Here is a 15,687-nt window from a genome sequence, read left to right as displayed (position 1 = left end):
TGAAAGGTGAAGGGCAGGATTTTTAATCAAGTAGAAATTTATCTTTAATTATAAAAAACATAATTGGCATTATCATCTAATTGCAGTTACTGATAGAGAAAGTCCAATTTTCACAAGTAGTGACCCATGCTGCATTATCACTCTACTGTTACTCTGTTATGAAGCTGTATTTGTATTTGGCAGCCAGCCAGCAAAAATTAAAAGGTAATCAAAATGCTTCTCTGCAGTCCAGTTATCAAAGTCACTGACTACAGCTGAGTAAATAACAAAGTCAACCTTTAGTGTGACATCTTATCAGGAACCTTTCTTCAGAAGTCTCTACATCTATTGGTAAGAAATCAAATGACATTCTAAATAATTGCATGCAAAAAAACCCTTGCAAAATAGGTTAGAAGAATTGTTCTCTATATCTTCTGGTGTTGAGTTAAAAATCAGTTTAATGTTTCAAGGCACCACCACGGTTAGAATTTTATACCTGCAAATATTCATCTAATGCACTATTATACAGTAACGTCAATGTATTAATAAATAGTTTGTGCAATTCTGAGAAGCAATCTATAAAGGAATGTTAGCTATACAGTAGGCACATATATTATAATACAAATAGAAAACAAAATTCCTAGAAAAAGCATGTTGAGCACCTTTGTGGTATGGGTTATATTTCTTGTGCTAAACACTATGTAAACCTTAACTTACAAAAACTGAACTCTCACAATAATTGGTTATTTAAATCTTTCTTTTCTGGGTAGTTTGCTCTAGGTCATGGGATCACTCTTAGGGGCAGAAGCCTCTGTCATTGGTTGTAATGGGCTGTCTTGTTCACTCAACTGTAAGCTCAAGTTTTCAGAAGTTAGAAGGGAAGAATTAAAGACAATTTCACTTAAGTCTGATTTTATGGATACTAAATGTGGATCTTGAAAACTTAAAGTTTTCTCCACTAAAACCTGTGTATTTTCTCGTGTCATTCCCATGTCTGATGGCGACTTCCTTTTCATTCTTGTGTATGATTTGTCCAGATTCTCCATGCCTTGCTCAGTTTTCTGAAATCGCCCAAAGAACCAGATGAAGAACCCAAACAAAGCAAAAGCCAGCAAACATGGAATAAAGGCCAGGCATTTGACATCAAGGCTAGCCCCTGTATATCTGCTATGCAAGAACATGTCTCCCTCAGCATAAGTCCTGTTAGTCAGAGGGTTTGTGTTATTTGATCTCCAATCCCAGGATAACTTGGTTCTGTTAAGGTCCTTTAAGCTTTCTGAGTCCTCCACTGTGTAGATCTTCTGTCCGGGACCAATATATTGACCATATTCATGAGGTTTGTAAAATATTTGATTCTTCCACATATTTAGATCCAGGATTAAAACCAGAAAGATAATTCCATAGTTAAACCATTTACCTGTTTGAAAAAAGAAAACAGTGTCATCTGATGTCCTTTTTATAAGTATCACAACCATGCCGATAGAGTAAATGCCCCTCAGATAAAAATTTTCTTTCAATTAACCTGTAAAACAAAGTTATAATGAAATTCTCAGCAGATCCAGATTTATTCTTGAATCTCTCTTAGTATTTCATAATTATGTCTAGGCACGTAATAAATCATTTTGTAAAACAGTACAACAGTATATCAATTGAATTCACACTGCAGTTTGTAGGTGACCTGTTGATTAAACCATTAGGTGATGTGGTTTACATCAATCAATCTAAAAAGAACTCATTTCAGGATTTTAAAAATAGTTGCATGAAAATTCTCCTTGAAAAGGCTACATTTGATAGAACTCTTTGTATGCTAGTGGTGAGATGCTTTGAAAGGATGACAATTATATTGCTTTAATAGTATGTACTGTGATTGATTAGTTCTCATGCAGTGAAGCCCAGACATATGTACGTGGGAGGTATGGTGGTCCTGAGACATGGTATACAAAGTACATACAAGATACTACTTTATTAACTCTATTCTTTGTATCGATGCCATTGAAGTATTGTCAGAGCCTACTTATTAACTGGAACCATATAAAGATCTTACCTTGACATTGTATTAGCAGTGTCCAAGAACTCATCACATACAGTTAAAGACATTTTAGGACCGTGGATGCACAAGTATATCTAACTGCTGCATTATGTGATTTTGCACATAAGACACTAAGGAGTAGTTTTGCTAGTCATCACTAATGTTGATATTCATTTTTAGTAAATAAAAATATACACATGAAAGAGAATCTCAAAGATGAGTTACTTTATTGGTTTGGTAATCGGTGGTGTGGTTGAAATTACTGTCAGGCTGTGCACTCATGTTCTGCCATTAATTTGAATGTCTCAGTAAAGTAACCCCTTATAGTTTGGTATTTGTATTTATGTTTTTAAAGGGCTTTTTTAACCCAGATGGCCATTCTGGATGAGAATAAACATGAGCATTAATTTTCTTGTGGTATTGCCCTATCCAGAAACTAAATTACTGAAAAACCAGGGAGGAAATTCTGCTGTCAGTTTCAACATTATAAGTCCTCACGAACACCACTGAAGCTATTGGTATTATTCTGGATTTTCACCAGCATAGCTGAGAGCAGAAGTTAGCCCCATATTTCCTATTACTTTAGTCCCTTAATTGGTCCCTGAGACATTAATAATACTCATAAAAATTTAAAATAAACACAAAATACCAAGAAACACAAATACAAATTCTAAACCACCATGCCCCTAGATGAAAAACTAGGATTTTATTGCACCCAAAACATCTTTTGTGCCTGTCAGTTACCTTTGCAGTCCTGACTGCAACAGTAACCTGGTTTGTAATATTTTATGGCACCACACTCATCATCAAACCTCTGCTATATTTTTCACTCTGAATGTAAAGGTTCCTGCTGGGTTGCACATACAGTTCAGTTTGCATGCCAAGCTCAGAGTTGGAAATAGGCTCACTAGTGGTTTTCACACCTCCTCCTACACAGGCTATGAGGCCATCACCTGCATTCAGGAGGGTCCTCTAATGCCTCTTCAGCCTGCCTGGAAGAGCTACCTCCTCACATGCTTTCTTCTCTGATTGGCACCACGAGAAACAGGCTATGTTGCTGTGCTTTTTGTTTCTATGGAAACAAGGCAGGCGCTCTGCAGAGAGCCTTGCTAGGTGAAGGGGATGGTAGGAAATGGGTGGACTGTTATGGGCATTTGTAGGAAGAGTATAATACTTTGCTTCAGGCTGACACACCTGCAAGTGAAGAGGGATAGGAGGAGTAATGGAAGAGATTGAAATTAGGGAAAAAATTAAGCATAACGCAATATATGTTATACTGAGACTGCCACTCCTGTATAGAGCTGTAGATGTCCAGTCTAAAAGGGACCATTACGAGTCTAGACTCCTGCATAACACAGACCAAAGAACATCACCAAATAATTTCAGCATCAGGTCCATAACATCTAGTTGGGCTAGAGCATATCTTTTAGAAAGACATCCAGTCTTGATTTAAAGACTTCAAGTGATGGAAAATCCACCACATCATTCGGTAAGTTGTTATAATGGTTAAATCCCTCACTGTTAAAAATATTTGCCCTTTATCTAGTTTGAATTTGTCTAGCTTCAGCTTCCAGCCATTGGGTTTTCTTATGCCTTTGTCTGCTATATTAAAGAGCGCCTATCAGAAATATCCTTCCTGTATAGGTGCTTATGTCCAGATCCTCAAATGTATTTAGGGGCCTAACACCTATCCCATGGGTGTGGGATCTGTGCCTTAGAGACTGCGATCAAGTTACCTCTTAACCTTCTTTGTTATAAACTAAATAGATTACGCTTCTTAAATCTCTCACTACAAAGCAAGTTTTACAGACTCTGAATCATTCTTTTGGCGCATCTCTGAACCATATGCAGTCTTTCAACACATTTCTTAAAGTGTGGAGACCGCAACTGAATACTGTATTTCAGTAAAAGTCTACTAATGCCATATACTGAGTTCACACCACTTTCCTACTCACAATTCTTCTATTCATTGCATCCAAGGATTATGTTAACCCTCTTAGACATAGAATTGCACTGTGAGCTTATGTTCATGTGCTTATCCAGCTACGTTCTTTTTAGAGTGGCTTCTTTCTAGTGTAGCCCCTCCCTCGAAGCATAGCCCAAGCCTCCTCCCTGATGCTGGCCACTTAGAGTGGCTTTTCCCCTCTCCTCATGTGAATAGGATCCTGTTATTTTTTTCTGATGCTGGATGCCTTCACCCAAGGTGACTCTTCACTGTGCCAGAGAAACATGCCCCTTGGGAAAAAATGCATAATGCTACTAATGGGCAAGGAGTATAAAATCTAGTACATAAGAGACAACAAAATACAGCAACAGAACCCCAGCAAAAGAATGACACACCCAAAACAACAATATAACAAAGGGGGACTTTATTGGGAGCAGGAAAATAGGATGTGGGGAAGGCAAAGGTTTGCCTTGTGCTAGCACATCAAGAAACAGGTTCTAGCACATTAGCAAATCAACAAATGCCCCACTTCCCAACACTCACAGCTCTTCCCGACTACTAGCTCCCGGCCTGCCAGCTTCCCAGGCAAGTGTGCACTGAAGATGAGTCCAGAGACAAGTGCTGCAGTGCTGTCAACGTTGGGCAGCTTAAACAAAAATGGTCCTCTTACTGTGTCTTCATTCCTGGGTAGGGCAGGGTCCTCCCCTGCAGGGTCGTAACTAGGGTAGGGCGAAAGGGGCAGCCACCCAGGGCAGAGAGCCAGTGGGGGCGCAAAAAATGGGGCAGCGTAGGATTAGGACCAGTGGTGCCAGCCCCTCCCCCCGCAGGATTGGGTGCAGCAGCGTCGGCTGGAGTCCATGGTGTAGGCTGGGGCAGGGAGGGCATTGCCCCCTCAAACAGAGGCCCGGGCTGGGAATGGAGGGGGTTGTCCAGAGCTGCTTCTCCTGTCAGGTGTTCGGTGCCTCTGTAGCTGGACGCCGCCTCCTGGGTCCCAGTGCTGGTTGTCTTTCCCTTCTACGTGTGCTGGGCACCCTACATGGCCACCATCCTGTTTTCTATACAATGGTTAATGCCTGCAAAGGGGGGGCCGGAGGGTGGGATATGGTGGAAGGGGGGGTGAGGTAGGCGGAAGAGTCAGTGGGGAAGGAAGGGGATGGGATAGGAGAATGGGGGGAAGTGAGAGCCTTCCCCCCCACCAAGCACTGGCAGCCCAACTCCAGTGCATATCCCTGCTGCAGGTACCTCCTCCAGGGCCCTCCAAATGCCCCCTCCAATAATCCCTAAATATTCCTCCCAGTACACAGACACCCCCAGCACCCTCCCAAATACCCCCTCCAGTTCCTCCCCTCCCGCCCGCACCCCCAGTAGTGTCCTCTATTTGGGTACGTGAAATATGGTAACCCTAGAGGTTGCTCCATTCTCACAGCCCTGGTTTCCAGAGCTGGCGGGAGCGAGTCAGCCCTGCCAGCAGCCGCCTGCCCCCAGCACCGGGGCTGGGCACTAGGCTCATGCAATGGCTGTGTGACCACAAGCCTGGAAGCCATGGGGCTGGGGCAGGGCAGCCAAGGGAAGCAAGGGGAAGTTCTGCTCTGCGCGCAGGGAGTGTGGGGAAAGTGACCCGGCTGCAATGGCAGGTCCCTGGGTGGGGACTGGGGTGTGACGGGGTTGCTGAGAGGCAGGTGCCCAAGGGGGATGAGTACTCCAGGGAGCTCCTCAGGGAGCATCTCATGGCAGCCAGGCTCCATGGGCAGAGGCTGGCTCCAGGGGGGATCACCGGCTGGCACCAGGCTCCTTTGGGACAGAGGCAAGAGTGTGTCAGGGGCACAGCGCAGAGCAGTGCTGCCCACCCTGCCTGGGGAGCGCCCGGCCATGCAGAGGTGGCCCAGCTCAGGGAGCAGGGCAGGGAGGGCTTCCAGGCAGCCAGCCAGCACCCCAGCTCCCACAGCACAGAGAGCCAGGAGTCCGAGCAGGCTGGGCAGCTCCCACCAGCTTCCGATCTGCTGGCTCCTGGCAGGAGGCGATGGTTTTCAAACTGTGGGGGTGCAACCACTAGCGAGGCGTGCCCCACAGTTTGAAAATCTCTATGCTAAATGAGAGGCAGAAATCTGGGGGGAGCACGTGACCCTGTGTGCCCCACACATGTCACGTTTAGGGGGCGCAAATATGATTGCTCATCCCAGGTGCTAAAATGCTCACCTGGCTCCCAGTCCGAAGTCCTGTGGAGGTCTCGGCTGGTTCTCAGTAGCCAGCACCAGGTCAGATCTTTGCCGCTCTGGATGCTGGTCTCAGCAGGGCTGGAACTGCCTGACTCAAAGACTGGATTCCACAGCAGCTCAAAGCCCCCATCTATGGGGAATGGGACCTAAGCTGTTCTGCTTCTCTCTCAGCTCCCAACTCAAAAGAAGCTGAAAACTGAAACTAAACCTAGTCTCTTTGCCTCTGAGTCAGGCTGATCCCTCCCATGGAGGGAGCTGAGCAGCCCTGGTTCATCATTGGCCCAGCAACTGCTATTCCAGATCACCCCATGCAGACGCCTCATTATTGGGCTCAGCAGGAGGTTCCAGTCCATTCTGTCCCCACCACTGACTCCAAGCATGTGGGGAAATGGTGTCGGAGGCTCTGGTAGCCATATGGGTGTAATTCATAGGGTAGAACCCCCTTGATGCTCCGCCTGGCACTCCAGGAGCTGGCAAACTCTGAAGAGGGGTTACACTAGACACAGTAACCCATCCTGTAGGTGTGACAGCTAGCCTTTGTTCCTAGATGTGCAACTTTCACATAATGTGTTAGAGTGTATATTGTTTGAATCAACCTGGCTAACCAAGCAATCCAGATTGCTGGATAGGACTGACTTATCATTATTAACTACGCCACCAATCTGTGTGTACTCTGCGACCATTACCAGCAATTTTTTTCTCAGATTAATGATAAAGATCGTGAATGGGACTGGACCAAAGCTAAGATTACCCCCGCAAGACTCCACTGGAAACCACCTATTTGATGATTTCTAGCTTTCATCTACAGTATTTCACATTTTGTAGACGAAAACGGCAGCTGGGAAACTGGAGTCACACGTTATGAAATCTTAATGTCAGCCACATCTAAACAAATAGTTGTAAGCAATGCTCCTAGCATGGGTTCAGCTCCGCTCGTGTTCATGAAGTCAGGAGCACTAGCGTACAGGGGCCGCTGGCATTTTTGCCACCATGTTATTTAGCCTTGCCCACAGCAGGGCTTTAGCACAGAAGCTGCCTGAAGTGGGAGTTTAAGAACGGCCATACTGGGTCAGACCAATGGTCCATGGAGCCCAGTATCCTGTCTTCCGACAGTGGCTGGTGTCAGATGCATCAGAGGGAGTGAACAAAACAGGGCAATTTGTCCAGTGATCCATCCCCTGTTGTCCAGTCCCAGGTTCTAGCAGTCAGAGGTTTAGGGACACCTAGAGCATGGGGTTGTGTCCCTGACCATCTTGGCTAATAGCCATTGATAGACCTATCCTCTATGGGTTTAGCTAATTTTTTAAACCCAGTTATATTTTGGCCCTTACAGCATCGCCTGGCAATGACTTCCGCAGGTTGACTGTGCGTTGTGTGAAGTATTTCCTTATGTTAGTTTTAAACCTGATGCCTAGTCATTTCATTGGGTGACCCCTTGGTTTGTGCGGTAGGTGAACACTTCCCTATTCACTTTCCCCATACCATTCACATTTTATAGACCTCTATTATCTCCCTCCCTCAGTCACTGCTTTTCCAAGCTGAACAGTCCCAGTCTTTTTACTCTGTCCTCATATGCAAACTGTTATATGTAGTAATTATACTCTGTGCTCACTCAAGGGTGAAAGCACATGCTATCAAGCAGTCAAAACAAAACATCTAACATACATTTGGGAAATGGGCAAACATTTAGTTGCTGGTCCAGCAAAGGATGTAAACATACATCCTTAAAACATACATGCCATTGAAATCTCTGGGCCTACCCATGTGTTTGAAGTTAAGCAAGCAGGTAAGGCCTTTGCTGGATGAGAACCTTATATATGAATAAATCTTTTAATTGAAAAGTGTTTTTTAAAGCAATCAGTCAATGAAAATGAAAAACTTTGTACTTTTACATTAGCTATTAGCTATATACCCCTGTTATTTCACAGAGAAAGTGTAATGTATCTCTGCATGGAGCTGTGGTAGTAATCCATCTATTATTTCCATTAACCTTTCTAATAAAGTTATTTCACTATCTCTTCTAATGATGTTGCATTCACTTCACAGTTTTTAGCAGATTAGTTCCTTTATATTTCGGTGGTGTAATGAAACATGGATTTTCAAAACTGCGATTGTCAAGGCAATTTTGTTTTTGTATCTGATGAAAAGTAATAAAACAACAGACGAATTAATTTTAAAAGTTACTACATCAACCAACATGTCTTTAATCATCTGAACAAATGACAGCACAATTTAGATTAAGATGATATTCCTTCCAGCTGGGACCAAAACACCACAAACATCTGTTTTGTGTTTCTTTTTCTTTCTTTTGCTTGTTTGTTTTAATGTCTTGATGTCATTAGGTATGGCTGTGTGGGTCAAATGATGAGCCAGTTTGGTAAATTAAATGGAAACAATGTGTTGTCGACACAAGAACTATGTGTGGCTCTAAACTACCTGGGGATTCCCACTAGAGTGACAAGGGGATTCCCACCTACCCAGATTTGCCAGGTTTATGTCTCCTTTATACCAGAAAAGTAGCACAAAGGGACCCAAGTGGATCCAAAGGTTGAGTCCTCAGTCTATCAGATATTCCTGGATATCTATGTTTAAAATGAGGGGACCTTTTATCTTAGAATTTGCTCTCACAGTTAAAGTCGGGATTTTTCATTTTACCCTTTCCAGCATTGCATCTACTTTTGTCCATTAAATATTGAAATATGCCCACTTTTCAAAGGTCTCCAAAGGCACATGTGTACGTACACACAGGTGTCAGACACCTGGGTTGCAACCCCAATGACACTGACTTGCTGTGTGATCTGGGCAAGGCACTGAGCCCCAAATTTTCAAAACTGGCCTCTGATTTGAGGTGCCTTTGTTCTGGTGGGTCCAGCTTGCGAGAATGCTCCTGAAAGCCTGTCCCAGGTGTAGCTGGGGACCCACAGTTCCCACTGAGGCCAATGGAATTGTGGCTGCACGTATTAAAATCAGGCTCAAGCAGCCTCAAGTTAGGCATCCAAAACCAGAGTCTACTTCAGAAAATATTGGCCGTAACCTCTTTTGTCTCAGTTTCCCCATGTGTAATGTGAATAAAAATGCTCACACATCTCTGTAACGCACTTGGATAGCTGCGTGCTTTGCTGCTCTGTTGATGTTATTCGATAGATGCATACACACTTACTGTACACAGCTGAACCAAACAGGAAACCCTCTGAGATTTCTTTCAGAACCTGTGTGCCTGGATTGCTTTGTTTTTGCCTCTAACTGTTCTATTTTTGCCTACAGGCTCCCTCAGGCATCTCTGTGCAGGCAGTGCTCATCCTGGACCTAGACATGCTACTTTTGGGTTACCTCCCCAAGCCATCCTTGCCATTCAGATGACAACCAGCACTGAGACACTTTCACCTCTGGCTGGAGTGCCTAGTCCTTTCTGAGATGGGCGTTAATGCCTCTCCAAAAACTGCCCAATAAGGAGTCACCCAGTGAATGGTGAGCTCAATCTCCCCACACCTCTCTGTTTTGACACTCAACACACAGCATTTCCAACTTGAACCCTATCCAGAGTTCGGGTAGCTCAAGACTCTGGATCTCCTGTGTGGTAGAATAATATGTTGGTATTAAAAAATACCCGCTTGGCCTCTAGATGCATTTTTAACAACGAAAGAATATGAAGGTTCAGTAACAACGTTTACTTTTAAGTAGTACAGATTTCCCTGGGTACTGTAGAAACTAGGCTACACTGTGTATTTTCGTAAACTGCAGCCCAAGAAGGAAAGCACATACACTGCAGTGAACCATCTGTCAAGGGAAATCCAGATGACTTAAGCAGATGCAAAAATTCAAACTCTTTCTGATATTCAGAGATAAAAGCAAGGCTGAAAACAGGATAAAAATATTTAACATGGACTAAACACATTAGGAATTCCTAGGTACAAAAAAATTAAAGCAGGAAGCAACACTATCTTTCCAGGAAGACTGAGATTTTTTAAATAATAAATGACAATTACACTAAAGCATGAGAACTAGGACCGGAAGATGTTAGTTCTGCCGTATTGCCAACTCCAAAAGGTTCAAAAATCATGAGATTGGCTTAAAAACAATACATTTAAGGTTCTTTTTGTCTTCTGGGTTTGTTTGGTGTGGAGTTGGGTTTTTTTGAGCTTTTGGGGTGCACTCAAGTAGTACTTTAAAGCTTTTCTTTGCAATCATGAAGTCTATTTTTTTTTAAGTGGGCGCTGAGATTCTCATGTAATCACATGACTCCAGGCTCCAAGAAAAACACCAAATAACACAAGACTTATGATAAAATCATGCGAATTATAACCACAAAATCTTCAAGCCTCACTGAATGCAGCAAAAATACACTGAGCATAGCAGAGAAAAAGTGGCTAAGCAACCCTTTGCACTTACCTGATCTTCGTGCTGCTCTAATTTAGGCTGACTTGCAACAGCCTCAAGTGGCCAAAAGAGCAGCCCAGTATCCGGGTAGCAAAGGAGCAGCCCAGCTATGCCCCTTTTTCTCCAGTCATGTCCCCTTTCCCATGGTCTGCTAGTGGCAGCCAGCTCTGTGCCAGCACAGAACTACTGCTACCTGGGCATGCTTGGTTTCACTACCCGATTACACTGCTGGGGATGCTGTGTAAACCAGCTGCACCCACATCAGATCTGACCAGGGATCAAAATATGAACCCAGGTCAAGACCTCGTGGGTGGACAATATTCAGAGTCTGGATCCAGATCACAATTTTGCAGCTTGAGCTCATCCCTATACTAAACTAAACATTGTTTCCAACCCTAGACTCCTCTACTTCACCAATATTATTAACAAGAAAGGGAATTTCTTTTCCAAAAAAGTTCTGTTCGAATTAGGCATTCTTATTAGGCTACTGTCTTAAATATTTTAATTGGTTATTCCTGATTTTTTCATTAGCTCCTTGATTTGAATTAAAAATTGCTATATCTGCACACAGTAACTAGAGCTTGAAAATGCTGTAAGATGATGGAGAACTGACAGCAAGAACAGATGGTCCACGTAAAACACCCACCCAAAGGAAGGGTCTCATGCCATCTATGTTAACAGCTGTTTTTAGATCTCCTGAAGGGTGGTGTAGCTCTGAGATAAAACAGGCACTCAGTATCCAGGGTATGTGACATGCACTCAAATGGATTGATTTGTCTAGTAAATCTAATAAATGGGTCTTATTAATTCTTAGCCAGGAGAGAAAATATTCCTCAGTCCCTATTCACAAGCTCATTCTCATTCAAGAATGCCTCCTCTCCAAAACATCAAAGAGGCCTCCATTTCTTTCTGCAGAGAACTCTATAATGCATAGGTATCCATTTCCCTTAGCCGGTCTGTTTTCAAACAGCAGCACAGACAGTAGTTAAAGGAAAGATTTTAGCTGTTGCAGTTGGGTTTTTTTGTCACTACCTTATTTTCTTTAATGTTGCTCATTCTCCCTTCTCTTGAACAAGCATCAATACCCCTGACTTCTCTGCATCCCTGAGTCACTCTTCTTTGCCCTTTATTCCCTCTTCTTCCATTCATTATTTTGTCATCTACACTCTGTACCACCCTTAATTCCTTTGTCTCCTTCAGTCACTGCACAGTCTCCCCCACCAACCATCAGCCATGGTTCACACTCCCATCCAGTTCCTTGTCTCCTGCTCAAACAATAGTTAACAGCTCTGGATGAAATCTAGGGACTTTGTGTGCTTGCTCCACAGCAAATTCATGTTCTTCATCTTCAGTACTGACTCCTCACAAAACACCACGACTTCTCCACTGTTCTTGAATCCCATACCCACAACCATGTCATATATCTGCTACTTTTGACACCTTCCTTGAGCTCTCGCTTCCTCTCCTTTCTCTCTCTAGCCAAGACTTTGCTGACTTCAAAGAGAAGATTTATGTACTCCCTCCTTGTACACATTTGCCCCTCCCATACTTTCTCCTCTTTTAGTCTATATAATGGCCTTGAGGTCACACACATGCTCCTAATTTCCAAGCCCTCCTTCAATCCCTTTGTCTCTATCCCTTCACTGTTACTGACCTCTCATGCCGTACTCTTACCTACTACCGCTTTTGTCTCTTTTCTCTCCATTTTAAGGCATACCGCATATAACACAACCTCCCAAAACACCCCTTTCCTCCATCTGTCTTTCCTACTACCAGCCCATCTCCCGTCTCCTTTTCAATGAGCAATTTACAATTCCTGCATTGATTTCCTTTCCTCTAGATCAGGGGTTCTTTAGGGAAAACAACTAAATATGCACATATACATGTCCAAATCATTGTAACGTATTTATTGCTAGCTAGTAAGTCTGCTGTGAAAAGTGATATTAAACATACACGTATCCCTTTTCACAGCAAACTTAGCCCCAGCAAATCTGGGGATAAATTAAGCCCTAGATGAGGGATCAGGGGCCAGGGGTGATGGGGGTGAGTGGGTGAGTGGGTAGCCAGGGGAGGCAGCGGGGGTCAGAGCCTGAAGCCCCAAGGCTAGGGACAGAGCCTGAAGCCCTGCGGCCAGAGCCTGCCGCCCCGCTACCCAAGGGCTGAAGCCCAAAGCCTGAACTCACCGGCTGCCTGCTCCTCCAACGTTATGCCCCAGCTGTCTCCTGAGGGGGGCAGGGCCTAACCCCTTCTGGCGGCCCCCACAAACAACACCAAGGCTGTGCCCCCAGGAGCACCAGGGAGGGAGAGGGGCTGCTGCTCCCACCCCATCAGAGACCAGGAGGCTGTGGCTGCAAGAAAAGCCCCTGGTGGCCACATGCGGCCATGGTGGTCGCATTTGAGAAACACTGCTCTAGCTCATGTCTAGATCCACTCCAGTCGGATTTCTGTTTCACTGAAAATGCCATCTCCAAAGTCTCACAAAATGTCCTCCTGAGCCATAGGTGCTCAGTTCCATCTTCCTTGATCTTCAGTACTGTTCTTCAATCCCTCCTTCTTGGCAACTTCTTTTCCCTTGCCTTTTGTGACCCTATCCTCTCACGGTTCATCTACTTTCTCTCTGACCTCACCTTAGGCCTATTCTTTGATGGCTCTTTCTCCTTCAATATGGGAATCCCACATGGCTCTATCATTGGCCCCTCCACTTACACTTTACTTCTGGATAATATTGTCTGCTACCATGGTTTTTATTACTTGCCCATGGTACCAAGTTTACACTACCCACCTTCAGCTTCAAGGCCCTATTCAGCTCCACCCTGGCCACCACTGTTTCACTCATATCTTCTTCCTTTGCTCTGTCAACATTGCTATTCTCAACATTCTCCAACTCCTGTATTTGCTGTATTTGTCCCATGCTGCCCTCATGTATGGAATGGCTTCCCTTTCTTATGATGCAGAAAGAAACCCCTTTCACATTATAATCTCTCCTGAAACACACACACACTTATTCCATGACGCATACTATTACCCTTCAGCCCACATCTTACAGCCCCCTTTGCCCTCATGGCTCTGAGCATGACTCAGTCATACTTTAGGATTGGGTCCTTTATTTCTAAATTTGCCATGCGTTAGAACATCTACAACCACTTTTGATTTGTGATAACTCTGCTGTCTGGTTCTGGTTAAAGGACTGATAAAGGTGTAGCTCTAGACAGCCTTTCCTGGATCAGAATGACTGGAGTTAAGAAAGAATATAATCAAATATCATATTAAAGCGATCTGAAAGCGGAACAGATCTGAAAATGTAATAAGCTGTTAATTCCCCAGGAGAATCGTTTCAGATACATATGATTTCTGCAGCAACAATAGGTAGTATTTAATGACACAAGAAGTTGTGAACTCCTTGGAGAACTGTAGGCCTGTTTGGTTCATGGAACATATATTCTTGTTCTCTTCACTAATGGGTTATTTTGAAGAAAAAAAATAATCTGAGTAAAAATCATATGGTCAACAGACTCACCACAACAGAAAAGAGTACCATGTGAGATAGCTATCACCATGTATAAGATTACAGACCTGTTATATGTATGTGATATTCTTCCTTGAAGATATTTTGGAAGTAAGGTAGTTTGAACTGCAGATGTGCATATGGCAATCCAGGAAGATTTACATCAACATCACCCATGAAATGTGGAAACTCCCAATCCTGTTAAAGAAAGAACAGAAAAAATAACTTCTCACAATATATTACCCCCCATATAAAATGGTATAAATTAATAGTAGGAAAAGGATTCTGACAAGTAATATGGCAAAACACAAAAATATGGCAAGTTCTTGAAATGTATTGCGGACAACATTTTGTTTCAGGGGGACAGCCATTTTAGAGTTGGTTCTGACTAACTGGAAGGAATTGGTTGAGAATCTGAAGGCAAGTTGGGTAAAAGTGATCATGAAATTGCAAATTTCATGATTCTAAGGAAAGGAGGGAGTGAGATCAGCTGAATAAGGAAAATGGACTTCAAAAAAGCAGACTTTAACAAACTCGAAGAACTGGGAGGTAAGGTCCCATAGGAAGAAAATCTAAGGGAAAAAGGACTTCAGGAGAGCTGGCAATTTCTCAAAGAGACAATATTAAAGGTACAACAGCAAACTATTACGATGCAAAGGAAAGATCAGAAAAATAGTAAGAGGCCAATATGGTTCCATCAGGAATTCTTTAATGATCTGAAAATCAAAAAGGTGTCATGCAAAAAGTGGAAACATGGACAAATTGCTAAGGAGGAGTACCAAAGACTAGCACAAGCATGTAGGGACAAAATCAGAAAAGTTAAGGCACAAAATGCATTATACCTAACAAAGGACATAAAAAGCAATTAAGAAGTAGTTCTATAAATACATTTGGAGCAAGAGAAAGATAAGGAAAGTGTAGGTTCTCTACTTATCGGGGAAGGAGAGCTAATAATGGATGACATAAACAAGGCCAATGCCTACTTTTGCTTCAGTCTTCACTAAAAAGGTAAATTGTGACCTGATACTTAATACAATTAATATTAACAACAAGGAGGAAGATGCAGAAAAGCAAAATAGTGAAAGAACAGGTCAAATAGTATTTAGGTAAATTAGATGTATTCAAATCAACAGGGCCTGATGAAATTAATCGTATGGTACTTAAGGAACTAGCTGAAGCAATCTCAGAACCATCAGCAATTATCTCTGAGGACTCCTGGAGGATGAATGAGGTCCCAGAGGTATGGAGGGGGCAAACATAGTACCTATCTTTAAAAAAGGGAACAAAGAGGACCTGGGGAATTACAGAACAGTCAGCGTAGCTTAGATACCTTGACAGATACTGGAATTAATTATTAAACAATCACTTTGCTAGCACCTAGAGGACAAAATGGTTATGAGTAATAGCTAACATGGATTTGCCAAGAACAAATCATGCCAAATCAAACTAGTTTCCATTTTTGATAGGGTTATTGGCCTAGTGGATTGGAGGAAGCTGTAGATGTAATATTTCTTAATTTTAGTAAGGCTTATGACACAGTCCGACATGACAGTCTCATAAACAAACTATGGAAATGTAGTCTAGATTAAATTATTATAGCGTGGGTGCAAAACGAGTTGACAGACTGTACTTAAAG

General features: G+C 43.1%; 1 protein-coding gene across 1 annotated transcript in view; it reads right to left on the bottom strand.

Annotated features, from left to right (window-relative positions):
• Window positions 1–352: 352 nt before the first annotated feature.
• The window catches only part of TMEM117 (transmembrane protein 117), a 317,267-nt gene continuing 301,932 nt past the window's right edge, over window positions 353–15,687 (bottom strand). Inside the window, exons 6-7 of the mRNA XM_026648765.1 lie at window positions 14,120–14,249; window positions 353–1,396 (exon numbers count right to left, since the gene is read on the bottom strand). Of these exons, the coding sequence (XP_026504550.1) occupies window positions 756–1,396; window positions 14,120–14,249 (771 nt within the window). The 3' untranslated portion in view covers window positions 353–755. The remainder of the gene's footprint in view (window positions 1,397–14,119; window positions 14,250–15,687) is intronic.

Source organism: Terrapene carolina, unplaced genomic scaffold (genome assembly GCF_002925995.2).
Source record: "Terrapene carolina triunguis isolate 2854851 unplaced genomic scaffold, T_m_triunguis-2.0 Scaffold68, whole genome shotgun sequence".
NCBI lineage: Eukaryota > Metazoa > Chordata > Testudines > Emydidae > Terrapene > Terrapene triunguis.
Note: the sequence above shows the minus strand (reverse complement) of the source record. Positions and strands in the feature narration are given on the sequence as shown.